The sequence below is a fragment of the Lepisma saccharinum genome, chromosome 6 (genome assembly GCF_977018435.1).
Source record: "Lepisma saccharinum chromosome 6, izLepSacc3.1, whole genome shotgun sequence".
Lineage (NCBI taxonomy): Eukaryota > Metazoa > Arthropoda > Insecta > Zygentoma > Lepismatidae > Lepisma > Lepisma saccharinum.
The window spans coordinates 29,187,342-29,207,335 of record NC_139234.1 but is presented as its reverse complement, the minus strand read 5'-3'; the positions used below and the strand labels follow the sequence as shown (position 1 = coordinate 29,207,335).

Here is a 19,994-nt window from a genome sequence, read left to right as displayed (position 1 = left end):
TCAAGAGATGCAAATGTACATTTGCATCTACAAAATGTTATGTGAACCTTTAAGAAGAACATGGATTCTCAAGAGATTAAACATTAGTACACAAGCAGTTTTTTGAAATGCAAAATGAATTCCTGTTCTGCCAGATTCAACTTCAGAAACACGAGATTTGGAAGCACTTCAGGAAGTAACCTACTTCTTCTCTTATCTGAAATCTGTTCAGCTACACTGAACACTCAATCACTGAATACTGATGCAGCAGGTATGCCCAATTATTTTCTCAGGACTTGCTTCAGGTTTGAATATTCATTTTTGAATTTTCAATACAAAAGCAGATTTCCATCACAATCTGTCCATTGTGCACGGCACACTATATCATACCAGTATGGATGTGTAATGGGTGACCTGGGACTCGAACACGGATCTCTGATATGTACAGCCTCAGCTACTGGATGGGTCATAGGTGGCAGATAGTGAAATCCACCTCAGAATAATCAGTCGCGGATTGAGGTGGCATGGCTATCAGGGCATGGAGGGTGTCCAGTTGCATGGACAATGACATACTCAGCAAATACCACAGGTACCCATTGACAGCCTTGTGTCATGGCGAATAAACACCACCATAAAAGTATTTGCCCCCACTGCCTTGTGGGCCTGGAGGGATCCAGATAGGCTAAGGAAGTTAGAACACCGACAGAGAAACAATGGTGTACCTGAGAGCCCACAGGTGGCAGTCACACCAACCAGGTGTAAGCTCTGACAGGACAGATTAGCCAACAGCTGAAAACATAAAAATTCGAGTAAATTGGAAGCAAGCTGGACTGGAAATTGGAGGGCAGAATGGACAAGAAATAGTGGAACTAATGGAGAGAAGAGGACTCGACATCTTTGGAATGAGTGAAATGAAATGGAGAGGAGGAGGAGAAACGAAATTGAGGAAAGACTTTAAACTGAAATGGGCAGGTACCAAACAGGGCAGGAGAAGTGGGGTTGGATTTATGGTCAGAAGTATAATAAGTGAGGAAGTGGAGAGGGTAAATGACAGAATAATAAAACTAAAAAAATAATGTAAGTGAAAAAGTAATAGAAATAATCCAAGTGTATGCCCCACAAACAGGATGTACAAGGGAGGAGAAATTTGAAGAACATGTAAGAAAGGAATGGCAAATTGTGATGGGTGATTTTAATACACAAGTGGAAAGAGACAGGAAAGGGTATATGGAAATACTTGGAGCATATGGATAGGGACAGAGAAATGAGGCAGGAAGGAGGCTACTGAACTTTTGTAAGAGAAACAGGCTGTTAGTAGGTAATAGCTGGTTTAAGAAGAAATATGACCGCCATAAAATTACAAGATACAGTTGTAATGAACAAAAGTCTGTAATAGATTATACAGGGTGAGGCAGTCAAACGGGAAGATTTAAAAAAATTCTCAAAAAATAGAGAGTACAAATATTATTTATTTTTTGAACATGAATGTACTGTACATGAGTGGAACTTACTAGTGTTCCTAAGAAATGTTCATTTTTTGAATATGGCATCAGTAAGATGGCGTCCTTGGTTTTGCACACATTGTCAGAGTCTCAGGGTAAATGCGCCCATGACGTTGCGTAGCATCTCAAACGGAATATTTTAGATCTCTTGCCGAATTCGCTCCTTCAAATCATCCCTGGTTCTTGGAGGGTTGTCCTTGAATACTTTGGATTTGATGCAACTCCAAAGAAAAATGTCAGGAGCTGCTAAGTCGGGTGAATGGGCAGGCAACGGAATATCACCAAATCTGCTGATGAGACGACCAGGAAATGCGAGTCTAAGCACATCCATAGACACTGGCAGTATGGCTAGTTGCACCATCTTGCTGGAAGAGTGTTTCTTCATCTAGGTCATTGTCATTGAGGACGGAGGAAAATGGTTACCAACATGTCAGCATAACGTCCAGCATTTACCTTCACTGTGTTACCATGTTCATTTTGGAAAAAGTAGGGGCCGATGATTCCACGAGATGATAATGCATACCACACTGTTACTTTTTCTGAAAGGAGAGGTGTTTCATGGAGAGTGTGTGGATTATTTTCGGATTTTCTCTGAGACTTCGACGATGTGTGCAAAACCAAGGACGCCATCTTACTGACACCATATTCAAAAAATGAACATTTTTCAGGTACACTACTAATTTCCGCTCATGTACAGTACATTCATGTTAAAAAATACATAGTATTTGCTCTCTCTATTTTTTGTGACTGCCTCACCAATATATTGGTAAACAAGGAAGCAATGAAGATAATGAACAACATTAAAGTAATACCCAGGGAGATTTTAAGACAGTGAGATGTGAGGGGATGGAAAATAAAAGAAAGAAGGGAGGAACAAGAGAGAAGGCTAAGAGTGTGGAAATTGAAGGATAAGATGATGAAAGAGAAATATCAACAAATATTGGGAACTGAAGTGCCAAGAGATGAACCCAAAGGAGTAGAAATAGAATGGATAAGATTTAAAACAGAATTAGTAGAGGCAGCCGATAAGGTATGTGGATGGGCAAGCAAGAAAATAAAGGAGAAAGAAACACCATGGTGGAATGAAAGAACTAGAGGCAGTGAAAAACAAAAATTATGCACTTAGAAAATGGTTTAAAGTTAAATCACAAAATGCATGAAAAGAGTACAGGGAAAATAAGAAAGAGGCAAGAACAGCAGTAAAGGAGGAAAGAAGAAATGGATGGATCAATGGGCTAAAATGCTAGAAGATGAATTAGAGGAAAACAAGAAAGTATTGTATGGATTAGTGAGAGAGAGGAGAAGAGAAAGAGGAGGCAGTTGTAAGCTAAGGGATGAAGGAAAAAACGTTGTAGAAGAGGATGAAGAAATAACGAGAATGTGGAGAAATCTTTTCGAGAAATTTCTGAATGTGAAAAAAGGAAATGAACATAATGAAGGGAAAAGAAACGGGAAGTAAAAATGAATCTCACATGGAATGAAGTGGAGGAAGCACTGAAGAGATGTAGAGCACCTGGAATAGATGAAGTGTCAGTGGAAATGATACTAGTACCAGTAGAGATTGGTGTTCAATGGCTGTACAAAGCAGTGAAAACAATGTGTCAAGAGAGAGAAGTGCCAAGAGATTGGAGTTAACCATATTCAAGAAGGACACAACACTACAGAGGAATAACACTAATGTGCCACTGAGCAAAGGTGTATGAGAAATACAGAAAAGAATAAAGGAAGTAACAGAGCTGAACATAAGAAAGGAACAGTGTGGATTTAGAAGAGGCAGATCTGATGTTCACCATAAGGCAATTACAGGAAAGGCATTTCGAGTATAGAAATGGTTTGATTATGGCATTCGTAGATATAGAAGAGGCATACGATAGCATAGAGAGAACAAAGATTTGGAAGGCTCTAAGAGAGAATGGTGTAGAGGAAGAGATAGTGTGTAGAATGCAGAGCACATAAAGGACAACCAGATCTGTGTGAAGATGCCAGTGAGAAGAACGGAATGGTTCAGTACAAGTAATAGAGTAAAACAGGGAAGTGCTCCTTCCACACTACTCTTCATAATTACAATGGATGTAATTAACAAAGAGGTGAAGAGGAAGAGATGAAGGCCCTGTTGTTCGCTGATGACCTAGTAATATGGGGAAACAATGAAGAAGTAGTACAGAGACAGCTTGATAGTTGGAATGAGGAAATCAGAAGAGCAGGAATAAAATTGAGCATGGAAAAGAGTGATGTGCTAATAACAAGAAACAGAGCCAGAAATGTACCAAGAATAAAGATGTACACGGAAGAGTTGAGGGTAGTGGGGAGTTTCAAATATCTAGGAAGCATAGTTGAGAGAAGTGGAAGAATAGATGAGGAGGTAAACAGAAGAGAACAAATGGGAGGTGGATTCTATCAAAGCGTTTGAAGATTAATATGGAACAGGGATGTACCTATGAAATGCATGAAGGTAATATACAGGGTGAACAGAAACTATAGGGACAAATTTCAGGAGGTGATTCCTGACAGGTAAAGGAACAAAAAAGTTCATATCAACATATGTCCGGAAATGGACGGTGAGCCTGCAATAAAGCAATTAGTACCGGTACACATTACATGGCATAACTTTCATCCATGTTACAACAGGTGTTCAAAGTGGCCTCCATGGGACGCAATGCAAGCGTCCACACGTCGCATCATGGATTGCCTCACTTGTTCGAATGTTCCAGCCTGTACCCGAATAGCGTCAGATGCTACACGGACACGCTCTTCAAGGGTCTACACATCAGAAACTGGCTCAGCATACACAGGACTTTTCAAATGACCCCACAAGGAAAAATCAAGGGGGTTAAACCGTCCGGTGATCGAGCGGGCCATGCAACAAGGCCTACTCGTCCGATCCATCTACTGGGGAAGATGTTGTTGAGGTGTTGACGAAGAATAATGCGAAAGTGGGCTGGCGCTCCATCATGCATCTGCCACATTACCTGTCGTATTGCCAAAGGCACATTCTGAAGCAAAAGAGGCAGTGTGTTCTGCAGGAATTCCAGATACGTCTGTCCTTTAAGGCATTGTGGAAGTACAAATGGTCCAAGTGGGTGGTCGCCAATAATCCCTGCCCAAACATTGATGCTGAACCGTTGCTGATGACTGTTGAGACGATTCATCCATTCCTAGAGGATTGGCTGTAGCCCACAGATGACGATTGTGTAGGTTGACAATGCCATCTTTACCAAAGGTCGCTTCATCGGTGAAGAGGACTGACGACAGAAAACCCAATATGCTGGTGGCTTTTTGCAAAAAAAATAGAGACAAAACCGTTCCCTTGGAAGAAAATTTGCTGGTGATAATCCCTGCACACGTTGCAGATGATAGGGATAGTAGCAGTTCTCATGTAGGATACACAACACCGTCGCTTGGCTTACACCATGCTGGCGGGCTAATTGCCTTGAGCTTGTACTGGGGTTGTTCTCAATACCATGTAGCACATGTTCCTCCACATCTGGTGTACGCACATGCAGCAGCCGCCCTCCATGTTCGCCTGTATGAAAGACCCCAGTGGTGCTGTCTGTCCGGGTTACATGGCTCGATAAATCCGTGTGGCCTCTCGACCGTTTCCATCTACTTGACCATATACGAAAACCATATCGGTTTGTTCCTGGTATGAATAACGGGCTATGGTTCTTCGACGTAGCTCTAATCACACAATCTACAACACAAATTAGCACAATGTGAGTGGTGTTATGAGAGGATAATGTCGTTCTTCAGTGTCATCTATCTTTGCAAATATGCGTTTCCGGACGTATGTTGATATGAACTTTTTTGATGCTTTTCCTGTCAGGAATCACCTCCTGAAGTTTGTCCCTATAGTTTCTGTTCACCCTGTATAATACATACTATGTATCAATAATTATGTATGGAGCAGAGACCTGGGCAATGGCAGAGGGAGACAAGAGAAAGATGCAGGCAGTGGAGTAGAAATTTTTACTGAGTGTATTGGGGAAGAGTAGAAGGGATAGAATAAGGAATTATGAGATCTGACAGTGGGGGTGGTGAAGCTCCAGGCCAGATGAAGAGGATGGATGCAGAAAGACTACCAGTAAGAGCTTATAGTGCACAAGGAGTTAAAGCAAGATGTCGGTGGAAAAAGCAGATAGTGGAGAGTGTTACGAGAAGAGGACAAGATTGGAACACGATGGAAAGAGAGGAGTGGTGGAAGACCAGAAGAAAATGGAGAGGCTTGACTTCTATGCCGACCCAGCCAGAGGCAGGAAACGGCGAGGGATGATGATAACTGGAATATTAAATGGAAATTTGGTTAATGCAAATTTAATTTGAAGCTGTTTATTATATACCATTATCAATAACATTTGGTTTACATTATTTGCCAGCGTAAGTAGAGGATTCATGACTACTAATATTACAGAACATTTGAAATCATTAGATAATCATAATGCATGCAAGTTAGGTGTGGAATTCCTCATCCAAATATTTTCCACCACAGCCAAAAGCATTCTTTATTCCAGGAAGCATCCCACCAATAGGATATCATGATGTAATAATTCCCGAGGACTCTGAAAGGATACATACATAAATGCACAGTTATACATATACTCATATACTGTAGATAGCTACAAAATTTGTAGCTGTAGCAGCGCTACATTTTTTAAAATGTTAGCTTTGCTACAGCTGCATTACTTGTCGATGTTTTGAGGTAATTTTTTATGTGGCAACATTGTTAGGTCATCGCCATGTGCTATACTATTACACCTTCCCAGCTTTCACTGAAATTAGTGAAATTGGTGCAGTTCAACTATCGATTGCCACATCGATGCTTGCATGCATTTCCACAATATGGAACATACGTATATGTTACACATGAGTCATTCCATGCCAAATCAACACAGATATGTGCAATTTTCAACCTGACCATCTCCGATTTTCATGAAATTTGGGGAGTTGAAACTATGCATGGAACTTAATAATTACGAAAATTTTTAGTCTCGTGCGTCTTGTAATTGTTAAATTATTCAAGGTCAAAGTTAGCAGAAATTGCCCTTTTTGAGCCTGCTTAGCTATACTAAATGTGCTGTAACTCTGCCCCTATTTCGCCTAGGAAGCTCAAATAAAGCTTATTGTACAGGGCATTGAACAAGCTTTCCAGTGATATATAACAATCCCACCTTTCAAAAAAAAAAAAAAAAATTGTCACGTGACCTTGACATTTGACCTTGAATATCTCAAAACATGTCATCACCAAAAATTGTGAAAAATATATATTTGGTCCCTCATGAAATACTATAAAACATATCAAAAAATCATTCTGGGATTGCAATGGGATCAGAAGATACAAAATAATATGTGTTACTATGTGACTGATAAAAGCCTCATTACATGAACTATGGCAAGTCAAAAGTCCTTTAACACCCCCTACAAAATGTAAAGGAGTTATCCTGGTCATGAAAGAAATAGGTTAGGCACAGGGAGATCTCTAGCTGTGTGTGTCAAGCGCAGGTCCGGCACATTGTTGACCTCCATATTGAATTCAACGCAAAAATTTCAAAGGAAAGGTTTGAAGTGATATATTAAATCAGGCTAGAATTTCACGATAAATGAAACTGCGAAGGTTTTTCCAACCTAGTTTTAGGCAGCAAAATGTTATACGCATTTTTTTCACTTATGATATATGCACATTATAGTGTTGTCAATATTCCTGTGAGCACACTCGTTGACGTCTCCCACACTCATATAGAACATTTGGCAATGTAGCAGGTGCAACATCATCGCAAGCAGCAACTATGCCTTCTCTCAGATGGTCAATATCGCGGACTTTTGGTGCATGCACCATTCTCTTCAAATGTTTCTGAAGGTAAAAGTCCTCCTAAGATAGATCTGGAGAATGTGCAGGCCTTTTAATAGATCTCCGTCTGCCCATCAATCTACCTAGAAATTTACCATGTAGAAATTGCCAAAATGTTCACATAGTGTGGTAACACAATGTCCCGTTTCAAAACTCTGGAAAAGTGCCATATCCCATAAGCAAGGATGAAAAATCTGTTCACTTAACACATCCAGGAAGCCTTCACCATTTAAGGTTCCGTTGTTGAATATGGACCAACCATTCCCGTTCTCCATACACTAGCTATACCACATCATTAGCTTACCAGAGACAACCATTCAAATCACAGGTATTTCATATAATTTTTATTAACTTTACCGTGAACATAATAATTAGCCTCGTCACTGAAGAATTTTTCATTCCAAAGGAAGTATCACGTAATTGTTTGAGATACCTTTCCTAATATTCTCCACTATTCAAGTATTTGGTGAATGTTGCTGATTAATATATGCAATGGTGCGTATACTTCTTTCTCTCCCAAGATGTCAGCGTGATCTCGAATAGTTCCTAACACGTTAGGAGCATTCTTAATAATTGTTTTTAACACCTCGAAAAGGAGAAAATAGTTACAAGCATGCAGTAATAACTTTTTGCTGGTTAAAGATACTTTGGAAAACCTTCGCCGGTTCATTTCTCGTCAAGTTCTAGCCTGATTTGTATATCACTTCACACCCTTTCCTTTGAAATTTTTGCATTGAATTCAATATGGAGGTCAACAATATGCCGGACCTGCGCTTGACACACGCAGCTAGAGATCTCCCTGTGTCTAACCTATTTCTTTCGTGACCAGGATAACTCCTTTACATTTTGGGGAGGGTGTTAGAGGACTTTTGACTTGTCATAGTTCATGTAATGAGGCTTTTATCAGTCACATAGTAACACATATCATTTTGTATCTTCTGATCTCATTGCAGTCCCAGAATGATTTTTTGATATGTTTTATACTATGGCATGAGGGACCAAATGAATGGCTTATTGCAGAAAGGGACCTGAGTCACATTTTTGAGGTATCGGAGTTAATTTTTTCATCTCCACTGTGTCTAGCAGCATACTGCAGGGGGGTGCATTGAGGGTTGCAAAATTAACTATTCATTATGTTGAATATTTGAGCCAACAACGGCACATTTCTTTCTTACACGTAATATTATATGATTTTTCATTGTTTTTCTCAGAATTGTGCAAAAGTGACTCAGGTCCCTTTCTGCAATAAGCCATTCAAATATATTTTTTTCACGATTTTTGGTGATGACATGTTTTGAGATATTCAAGGTCACGTGACAAAATTATATTTTTATCGAAAGGTGGGATTGTTAAATATCACTGGAAAGCTTGTTCAATGCCCTGTACAATAAGCTTTATTTGAGCTTCCTAGGCGAAATAGGGGCGGAGTTACAGCACATTTAGTATAGCTAAACGGGCTCAAAAAGGGCAATTTCTGCTAACTTTGACCTTGAATAATTTAACAATTACAAGACGCACGAGACTAAAAATTTTCATAAATACTAAGTTTCATGCATAGTTTCAACTCCCCAAATTTCATGAAAATCGGAGATGGTCAGGTTGGGAGCTGTGTTGATTTCGCATGGAATGACTCACATGCAAAATCATCTTATTTTGAGGCTTTGTGTTCAAATATTTCACTAGTCCAAAATGTCCATTAAATGTTAGTCTGTGCTCTCCTCTCTTTAAAGAATGGATGTAATCTTTCACAGATTGTGTCACCCAAAGTTTGTGAATGACCAGACTGAAAATGCTTCAGTAGTGGACCATAATGCACATGAAGATTAACAAGTGCATATAAAACTGCCTTAGGTCAGAAGATACATAATATAAGAAAGGGACCGAACACATTGCACTGTAAATGATGATGATGGTTTGGTATAATTATTTCTTACCTTGCATGTTCCTCAGATATTTTATATTTGCAAGTAGTGAGAGAGAGATCATGCTCGAGCCACAGTAATCTCTCATTATTATTGTTAAAGATTTTTTTTTTTACTTTTGCATCTGCCAAATGCCGTAACATGAGGAACTATCATCATCATGAATGTCATTCCTTTTTCTTTTTTTTACTTTGTTCAATTGTTGCTCCTGCATTACAAATATGGTACTTGCTTGTGAAGAGCTTTTCTGTCATTCAGTACAGTAATATTTGTACAAGATTTCTTACTAATTATTATAGAAACTTTAAGGTCCGAGTTACAGATATCGTTTTCATAGATTTTTAATGTTATAGGGATTTGCGATACTATGATTTTTTTTCCTAATCACTCAATGCTGTCTCAAATTGTCAAATATGCATTCATCCACTATAATTTCAGTCGGAGCTACTTTTTTCTGCCTCCATGGCTATGTTGAGTGTTTCTTTCGGTTTGTAGTCCCATAGAGTAACATGACTTAACATTGGAAACAATTTATGCATCATCTTGGTTTCCTGTAGCAGTGAAACATTGTTCGATTCTAGAAATCTAGTGGCCAAACTGGAAAATTATGTTCACAAAAATTAAATAATGAAAATATACTTATTTAGCATTTCTTGTGTAATCGACAGTTATTTAAATATTTCCCCTTACATGAAGTCAAGGATTAGATTGGGATCATACGGCTCTGAATGACAGTACCAAAGAAGATTAATGCACACTACTACTTAAAGTAATGAATATTAATCAGGAACCTTACTTTTCATCATCTGGATGTAACATCCTTTTTGTTAGTCACTATATATTCAGTTCTTTATGTTTTTGACATTAATTTCCTCCCAAGGACAGTTGTTTTTTGTAGAAATTTTAGGGATCTTAACTGCATGTAAGCAAGATAATGAATATGTGCTGTTATATCTCTATAGTACTTACACCTGACTATAGGTCAAGTCCCGATTAACCTAGCTGAGCATATAGAGGACAAAACAAACATTTGTGTGCTTCAACTGGAAACTTGTGAAACACACCCTCACAATTTTTACTTTTGCAGAAAGGCCCAACCCATACTGTAGTACTAACACAGTTTAACTCAAAATTCTATAACTAAACTCCTGTCATATTAATTTGGTCTGCTATTTGCTTTATGAAGGCTGCAAAACCATGTGAAACTGTATAAATGTAATTTCATGGAATGCCACATTATGGGTGCCACAGCAATCTATAGAGAATAGGCAACTATATAGTCACCTTATTATTCTCAAAAACTATTAAAATTAAGTCTCAGATGGTAACACTTGTTCAAAATATATTGAATGATGGGTATCATGATTGGCGGAGAGCGCAGCCCTATTCCAGTTTGTATCCAAAACTTTCGGTAGTTGGGTAGGTGTGAGTTTGAAAAGGACACTCACCTTTATGTAAAATACATGTTTAATAAGAGACACATATGTCTAGATACATAACACATTCCCTGTCAAACAGATGACAAGGGATAATCTGCACACACACTACGACGTCATGCAGCCAAAACTGCTGCGCACTCGAAGACAAGTGTTGCCAACACCTATTTGGAAATTATCGTTCAGAAAAATGTTTTGGTTGCCATATTGGATCCAAGGACATGATGGGGGGCCAACAATGATAATAAATAATGAAACATATTACCTAGTAAGTACAACTGATGAAGGCTTCTTTTGAATATCCATATGGTTGTTTTAACTTTTTTTATGCAAAGGTAGCGCCAAAGTAGTGAGTAGCACACAGGAGTTGTGACCTACTTTTTGGCAAATATAGCTGTAGCAAAACTACCTTATTGGAAGACTAGTTCTAGCTGTAGAAGCTACTTTTAAAATGTAGCTTTGGTTGATTTGGTGTTCTAAGGCTAATCTGGACTGGACCTACAGTTTAAGTGGGATTCGAACCACTATGTGCCTTCACCAGATATCGAACCTGGGACCACTTAATTACAACGCAATTAAAATGTAGCATTCTGATCACTGCCCATATACAGTGTGTCATGAAACAACTTCAACAATGGTTTGGTGCTGGTAGATATCATAAAAAACAAGTAACTTTTCTCATAAACATTACCTTGAAAGTGCTTACTTTTTTTTTTTGCACTACAAGCACTTAAAATCTAACCTGTATGTATGCAACCTAATGCAGCAAACAATCGCTCTGATGTAACTTACAGGTATGCGTGACAAGTTACCACTAGAGTCCCTTCTTAAGAGAGAGAACTTGAAAACAACAACTTGGGAATATTATCTGAACAAATTAGAAAATAATAATGATACTTGCGATGTTATAAGAATTATTTACAAAATGACCAAGACACAGAATTTCCAATAAATGCAGACTGAAATTAAACACTATTCATTCTGAAAATGTCTCCATCGTTTTTGAGTGTCATTCAATATCAGTAATTGTGAGAGAGACATAAAACAGATGTTGATGAAATCGACAAACGAACAAATGCAAACATAAAGTGTTCGCCAACTCGATTCGAACACATGGACTGTTATGTTATAACAATTTATTTATTTGTAAGTTACATCTAAGTGTGTGAGTGCAATTTTCAATCGAGCCAGTCACATAATATTGGGGTAATACCCCTCACTGAATATAAAATAATGGTAAGGGCTCTCGCAACAAAATGACAAATGTCATTTCAATATTAATTAGCTTATGTTAAAACTAATGCAGAGATCAGTAAAGCAAAATAATCGATACTTATGTGAGCGCTGAGCTGTATAGTGTGCTCATATCGTATCTGGAACCTTCAGTAGCAAGATTGCATGTCGATTAATAGACACACTTGGTCACCGGAGCAGCTCAGTCCTCTGTGGGTTTTGTGATGTCTTGTGCTTTGCCATTGTGCATTCCAAGCACACTACACTGCACTGAACTGCACTTCTCTCATTTATAACTTGATTGAATGCATTGGTATATGTGTGGAAATACACCCTAATGTAAAATCCTTACTTAAGAGCTAAAAAAGCTTAAAAGTGCAATGTTGTAAAGGGACCTGGACACAATAAACACAATACATTAATCCTTAGATGCCGAGGTTGATTTTCCAGGTATTTGCACAAATGCTGAGCATGTTTTCAGCAGGAAATTTGAAATTCTGCATGCTTCTAAACAAAATTTTATATTTCTGGAACTACGAACGTTAGGTACAAATGATACCTCGTTTTGTTCAGTATACTTTGGGCTGTAATCCTGATGGGGAAAAACATTCCGCAATCAGTTAGAAGAAGAAGATAGAAAGGGAAAGTAACATTTCTTTTTTTTTTCACAAAATTTGAAATTCATCGCACCCCCATGCAGGCTATGCCAGGACCCCTGCTGCCTCCCCCTTTCCCCTCCCACCACCACCACCTGTGCTTTTGGCACCAGGAATGTTGGAAGGTCGTACTTCTATTGCCAAAAGTGTGTTTTGAAACACCAAAATTGAGAAGGAAGTAGGGCTGAGCCGATACCGATACTTGAAAATTACATAAATCAAAATTAGTTCAAGATATTGAGCAATATTAGTGTATAAATAATCTCCAATTATATGCATGAATTTACCAATAAATTTCCTTTAGAATATTCAAGAATTACATCAGAATATTAAAAATACATGTCATGTAATAAAAAATACAGTTTTTCTTCCATAATTTGTGCAAAAAAATAATAATTGAATTTTGCATGATTTCCAAGATAATGTCGCGCAGCATTTTTGCAGACACCGTGAAAGACCAATGTGCCAGAAAAGTATCGGCTGGTATCAGTAGATGAATTCCAACCATTACTTTCCGATACTGATGCCACTGGTATCAGCCAATACTGATACATCGGCATCAGTATTGGCTCAGCCCTAGAAAGAAGATGTTTCAGAAACCAATAGCCCATCCTTTAAGAGTTAAAAAGATAAGGATACATTAAATATTGCCTCAGAAACAGTGGAAGAAACCCAATCTTCTCAAAAAGCTAAAAGCATTTGTTGTGACACTTGTGTCATCTCCCAGCAGCTGGAAAAATTAAAAATCTGTCTGAGGAAAGTAAAATTGACACATTCAATAAGATAATGCAGAATACTTAAAATGACATTAGACACAACACATTGGAGGTTCAGCCTTTGCAGCAAGTGACCATGGGTGTGTCCAATCCACAGCCAAGTTAGAAGACTTCATCTCGAAGGGAGGAACAGTATGAGGAACAAATGGTGGGCTTAATAGCACAAAGTTTGTTCCCTGTTATCTTATCGCACTCTCATGACAAATGTCAAGAAGGGAGCAACAAAGCACATTCTGCAGGTCACTGGCTGGCACAAGGTGGACACCACACCAGCAGACTTGACGGTAGCATCAGCTGCTTTATTTCCCTTGATGCCCATGTGCTGCACTATAGGATGTCTGGAAGTCAGTGATTTCAAACCACGGAGCACACTAATCAAAGCAGTACAAACACAGCATATAGTTCTGCCATGTACAGTGGGATCCATGAGTATTACCCTGCACCATGTTCGTGCACTTTATTTGACCTAATAAGAGCTTCAAGAATTAAAAGAAAACTCAAAACAAGCTGTTGATAACTTCTGCACCAGCATACATAAAAATCCATCACTTAAAAACAGACTGGATATAAGAGAAAAATTAATGAAAATAGTCATGGACAATTTGCACGGTAATACTCATGGATCCCACTGTACATGGACAGTGATTTATCCACACACCCCGAACACCCTCCCAAATTTTGGTGAACCCCCTTCCCCCCAAGCAGAAAAGTGGAACAATCAACAATAGAATGACAATATTTCAACATTAACAGAAAGGAATGATTTGTAGCTGAAGAAGCGTAGTCCAATGGACCTTTCGATCAACTAAAACCAAAGTGTCAAGGAAGGAGGGTGGAATGGGCAGCATCGTCATTTCCTGGAAACAGCAGCTCCCTTGACAAGGCTTCGGTCAGCTGTAGGGAAGGGACGCTGCCATCTGGAAAATGTCAAACTGACCTCTCGCCCTCCTTCCAGGGAGCACATTCCACGCACAGTGTTGACAGTTCAGCGTTTGAATACCTTATATATTTCTTAAATACTTTACAGATTCATAAATTCAATTATTCAACCCCCGAGTCAATGAAATTTACATTTTGTTGCATTTTTCTTTCAATTCTTTCATGTGAAAAATGTACTAAAAAAGTAAGGGAAGAAATTCAAAGATACAGGTTTGACTCCTTGTAGTGAATTCTGTTACTATGGTTAGCAATAGCAACACTATTTTTTGTAACTTAGCGAGATGAATGATTTTGGAGTGGTAGAGAAAGGAACAGTCAAATGCCTTTGGCCTTAGGCCAGTCTCAGTGTGGCATCTCCATTCGTGTGTTGTTGTTCTGTTTAGTGTATAACAATGTCTGAAACTTGACTGCAAAACTGTCTGAAGAAGATAGAGAAAATGAAAAACCAGACAGAAAGAAACCGAAATTGGTGAGTAGAAAATCAGTGACACTATATGTAGGTATAATTTCTTCCAACCGATATTCATAAAGTACCAATATAAAATTTACTGACCGAGTATTCGATATAAAATGGCAAGAATTTCATGAAGAACCTATTTGATTCATTCACGTCTATAGTTGATGACCATTTTTGTGGCTCCAAGAGTTCTTACCTTTGTAAAAGAAATGATATACTATTAGAAAGAGAGTTGGTAAAAGGGGGAGGGTCCACGTGGGGTGCTTGCCTGGGTGCTAAGTACAAATGGGGTGCCGAACAAGCAAAAAGATAAAAATAGAAAAGCGTTAACATCGTGGTGCCCTGTGAAATTACTGGCACCCTATTAAATTGTCAGTTTGCAAAGATATAGCTTTAGTAAAAATTGTCTTTCTCTTTGTATCTAGTCGGTTCCCTGACATGTTTAATTTTATTCAACTTTTCAAAGGAAGCAAAGGAAGTGTAAGCAGGCCTGTAACTAGAGGGGGGCAACTACCCCTGAGAGCCTGCTTTGCCCCCCCCCCCTGTGAAAAATACAGAACACCTAGAATTCTCACTAATCTTTACAATTACTCTAGCAATGTAACAAAGACTCATTGATTTTGTGATTTATGAAGGTGTGTGGGATTCAGTATAATGTCATATCAGGATTGGGGGTAAAATTCCCTTTTTGGTACTAGTGATTCATGTGGTAGAGAGAGGGAGTGGATATTTGATTTTTGTTACTTAGCATTGCTTTTCTGCCACTTATAGCTAATCGCAACAATGAATGATGACGTGAAATTGATGAAGAGACACTCATAAACAGTGCTGCAACCACAGGGTGGCAGGGGGCATTATCCCCCCCCCCCCAACCTTCCGACCTTGGGTGGAAGTCCATTCTAGGGGAAGCAAACATTGAATTAAAAGAAAACAAAACTAGAAGAATCTAAGAATAGCAGGACAATTGGATACTCATAATGGAATTAGTTTTAACTTTATATTCTTTGCCAATCTGGAAAGGTCATTATCGAAAAAATGCCATTTGATGTTGCTCGAAGTCTTTTTATGTCCATTGTATCATTTTAGTTTCAAAATATCATCCCTTTTCTGTTACTTATCTCTTTTGGGGGAGGTGTCAAGTGCCTCTGTGTACCCTGCTATCCCAATGCGACACAATATATTAAAAATTTGCCTCCTAGGATTGACTTCCGCCCCCCCCCCCCCCCTTACAAAGAATTCCTGGCTACGGGCCTGAGTGTAAGGAATTAAACATAAAAGAAATTTAATTTACATTAAGTCCAAAATTTATATCTGACCATAGGCGCACCAGTGAGGGCACGACGGCACTTGCCTGCTGGAAAACGTGGAGAGAGAAAATTTGTTTGGTTCATTGTGCTCTTTGTGTTGGATAGTGAAATAAATGCTATTCAATTTTTAAATAAATAAAAATAAAGCATTGCCTCAATGTAGAAGTGAAAACTTCTTGCCTTCCTTTTGCAGTTAACATGCCATGCGTTTATTTGCACATGTTATTTTGTTTTCTTTTAAGGCAAAGAGGCACGTGACTCCTAATTCCCTAGAGTCTCTCATTTAGTATTTGAAAGATAAACTCTCAAAAGCACCAAGCGTATTTTCCAAAGTTTTGTAAGGGTATAATGCATATGCATATTATTAATTAAACATAGCGACAGTATCCATTGATGTTTACTCTTTACAATCTTGCTTCTCGTTTGGCATCCTCTTTACCTCACCACATGCCTCCTGCCCCCTCCTGTTCTAACAGTTAGAAAATATGCATGTATAATTTTAATAGTTCTATGTAGCAAGTGAGTTCCAAATTCTGCTGGTGTTTTTAAATCTCTGTTTAAACGATGATTCACAAACTGAAATAAAGTAATGAAACTCAATATATTTAGATCATGGCCATGAAGACGTTAAAATATAGTGTGAAGTTGGGATGCACATTTGATAGATACCTGATATTGCTTTTGAACGAAATCGGTCAACTAATTTCATATTGAAGTCTTTAACGAACAAGCAAAGCAAGATTGTAAAGAGTAAACATCATGGGATACTTTTGCTATGCATATTCAGTTTGCAAAGAAATAGTTCTAAAAATTTTCTTGCTCGCTTCGCTGGCAGTGTCATAATTTATTTAAGTCATATTATATCTGTATTTATTACTACTACTTCAGACAGGCAAGTGCGCGCACACCCATGCAATGCATTCTCACTGATATTTCAATTGGGCACCCCCAAGTTGAACCCCGAGTTACACCTACGGTAAGAATGATACAAATACAGTTAAAATATTGCGCAAGTGTTCCTAATTTCTTTATAACTAGCTTAAGAATTGCATGAAATGATTCCTGGTAATAATATGTTAAAATTTTGTGTTTTTTAATGTCATCCCTTGTGTTTTGTCTAACGATTGATTAAATCAAGTACTGAACATTATCGGAAGGAAAGCAATACTCGAAACTTTAAAATGAAAAGTTAACATTAATCTATTTTCCATCTTTTCTTGTATTTGACATATTTTTTCTTCTGAAATGTTACGTGAAGGGAAGGGAGGGGGATTACATCCATGAACAAATTGAATTAGGGCGAACATTTTTAAAACTGTCCAAAATATGCACTTAACTTCCCCAAACTTACACCCCCCCAACATTTTCCAACACCCCCCCAGGGGAAAAATCCTGGATAAACCCCTGTACATGGAATAGGCAGGATGTTTCCCGTAGAGTACCTAAAACTTTGGAAGTCCATAACAAAGGCACATCCTAATGATTCGGCTGAAATGGACCCATCCGCATGAAAGACATTTAAATTGGGGTACTGGGATCGAAACTGTAAAAATGTCTTCTGGTATTCGACCATTGGTGTTGCTGCCTTTGGGAGAGCAGTTAGAGACGTGTCAATCAAAGGTGCAGGAAATTCCCAAGTGGGGAACGCTAGGTAGATCACTATCATTGCCAAGTGCTAAAGGGATCTTGTCTGCACAAACACCAAATGGACTTGTGGCATGAGGATGTAACAAGTATGAAGCCAGTCTTCTCTCGTCTGAGATGGTGTGATATGATGGGTGCGAATGCTTTGTGTATAGATGGAGGTTTTAATAAGAATATGTTGCTGTCATTTTAGAGACTGACAATTCTGATGCCTCTACATACAATAGTTTTTCTTGTATGTACGCATTGCTTGCATTGTAGAATTATTTTCCTGTAGTTTACGGTTATTACAATCATAAGAAAACAGTTTTTCTTTGTGATGTTTCAGGAGAACACACGCTCCTTTCATCAGGCATTTATTTTCATTTTGACTAAAGATACAGTTATAACAATGGTTACTATTTTTTAAACAAAAAGAATTTGTTATATAATGGATGTTGTCGATGAAAGGAGCATGTGTTCTCCTGAAACGTCACAAAGAAAAAACTGTTTTCTTATGCTTGTAATAACCGTAAACTGCAGGAAAATAATACCTCTACATACAAACTGAGAACTGGACTGGTACGAAATGCACCAAAACACAAATGAATGAACGATGAACTGTGTCGAGGATACAAAGCCAAGAAGGAAGGGAAGATGAATAGACAAGATGTAGAAGGTTCAGAATCCTGAGACAATAGAACATAAGCTGGCGAAGGTGAGATTGCCCATTTAGTTTCTTATCAAAAAATAGGCCAAGAAGTCTAACCTTCTTTATATTCATGTACAGATCAGGGTCAAGGACACACACAGATTTCTCAGATGAGAAGCTGCAACCAGTTTGAGAACACCACTCAGCCTCATCCAACTAATGGGAACTGACATGAGATTCTGTAATTGGAAAAATGTTAGGTTAACCACAGAGGAGACCATGTGCAGGTAATTATTATTATTATCTTTATAAAGCAGGTGCTCTGCCACTTGACCTTTCTCAGATTTAATATTGAAACAGTTTAGAAAGCTCTTGACAGATTAAAATATGTGAGAGAAAGATGGAGACTTACATTGTTTGGTCATAAGAATGACAGTTTAATTTGTGAAGGTCAAAATAAGAACTTACAGTCCATCTTGCTCCAGAAAGTGCTCTCCTATTTCCTTAATTGCGTGGCAGTAATTTTCTCTGTAGTATCTGTAGTTATGATAACCACTACAAGGATAGGCTGACATACATTTTGGGTTCTCAATGGAGACCCGATAGTAGCTATATGCCTTCAAGTGACTGCAACGACCTAAAAAGAGAAAGCGTTACAAAGCAATTTAGAATCAATTCCTTGCTGGGCACCTTAGGTGAAACTATTCCCCTATCTGTTACAAAGTTGGACTCATCATGTGTGTTTGAGTCATTTCATCTAAAAATCCAATGTTCTTGCAAAATTAATTTTAAAAATATGCATTATGCATAATTTCGGGATATTTAAACTCTGTGTTGTAAAGAAACTAAATAAAGAGATTACAGTTTTTAACCCTTAAATGTCAAGTGTGTTTCCAGCAGAAAGTTTAAAATTGTGCAAGGTTTTAAATAAAAGTTCATATCTCTGTAACTACAAATGCTTGAGTTTTAATTTATAGTTCGTGTTTTTTAAGGACAGTCTAAAGTTACAAGCTCATGGTAAAAAAAAAAAAAAAAAAATTCATTTTCCAAATAAAAGATGCAAGTAATATACAGGGTGACTGGTAATTAGATGTATTCCCTGAAAGGGGTTAAAGTAGAGACAATTTGCAATAAATTTGACCCTGTCCGAAAATTAGTAGTTTTCGAGATAATCGAATTTCTTTTGTTTCTTTAAAAAATGACAATTTTCCACATAAAAAGATGAATTGAGAAAAAACTGCTCAATGTATGGAACTTATTTCTGCATTTTCTGATAGCTAACAAATAAGTGGTTTGTTGAAAAAAAACTTTTTCCCAAATAACAATCTCATGTAAGTAACGGGTGGGTATAAACTTACAAGTGATGATAAAAAAATGCACCCTTAATTTACTTGGCAACGTATTAATAACAAAGATGGTATGACACGAAGCGTACAAATTACTTGAATTACTTCCTTGTGACATCTGCTATCCAACAAGGTACAAATGTTGCTAACATACACATTTGTGTACAAGAAATAATACTTCATTCATCTTCATGTGAATGGAATCAATGAACAATACAATTAAAGAACATTACATGTCTTGCTCAAAGTGGGCACCTCCGTTACGAATGCAGGCACGCAGGTTTTTACGGACATTTGGTCTCTTAACTTGTGATGTGATGGTGT

At 38.0% G+C, this 19,994-nt stretch overlaps 1 protein-coding gene across 1 annotated transcript in view; it reads right to left on the bottom strand.

Moving 5' to 3' along the window:
• Nucleotides 1-5,808: 5,808 nt before the first annotated feature.
• The window catches only part of LOC145989287 (pancreatic lipase-related protein 2-like), a 36,300-nt gene continuing 22,114 nt past the window's right edge, over nt 5,809-19,994 (bottom strand). Inside the window, exons 8-9 of the mRNA XM_083124615.1 lie at nt 18,793-18,961; nt 5,809-6,037 (exon numbers count right to left, since the gene is read on the bottom strand). Of these exons, the coding sequence (XP_082980741.1) occupies nt 5,944-6,037; nt 18,793-18,961 (263 nt within the window). The 3' untranslated portion in view covers nt 5,809-5,943. The remainder of the gene's footprint in view (nt 6,038-18,792; nt 18,962-19,994) is intronic.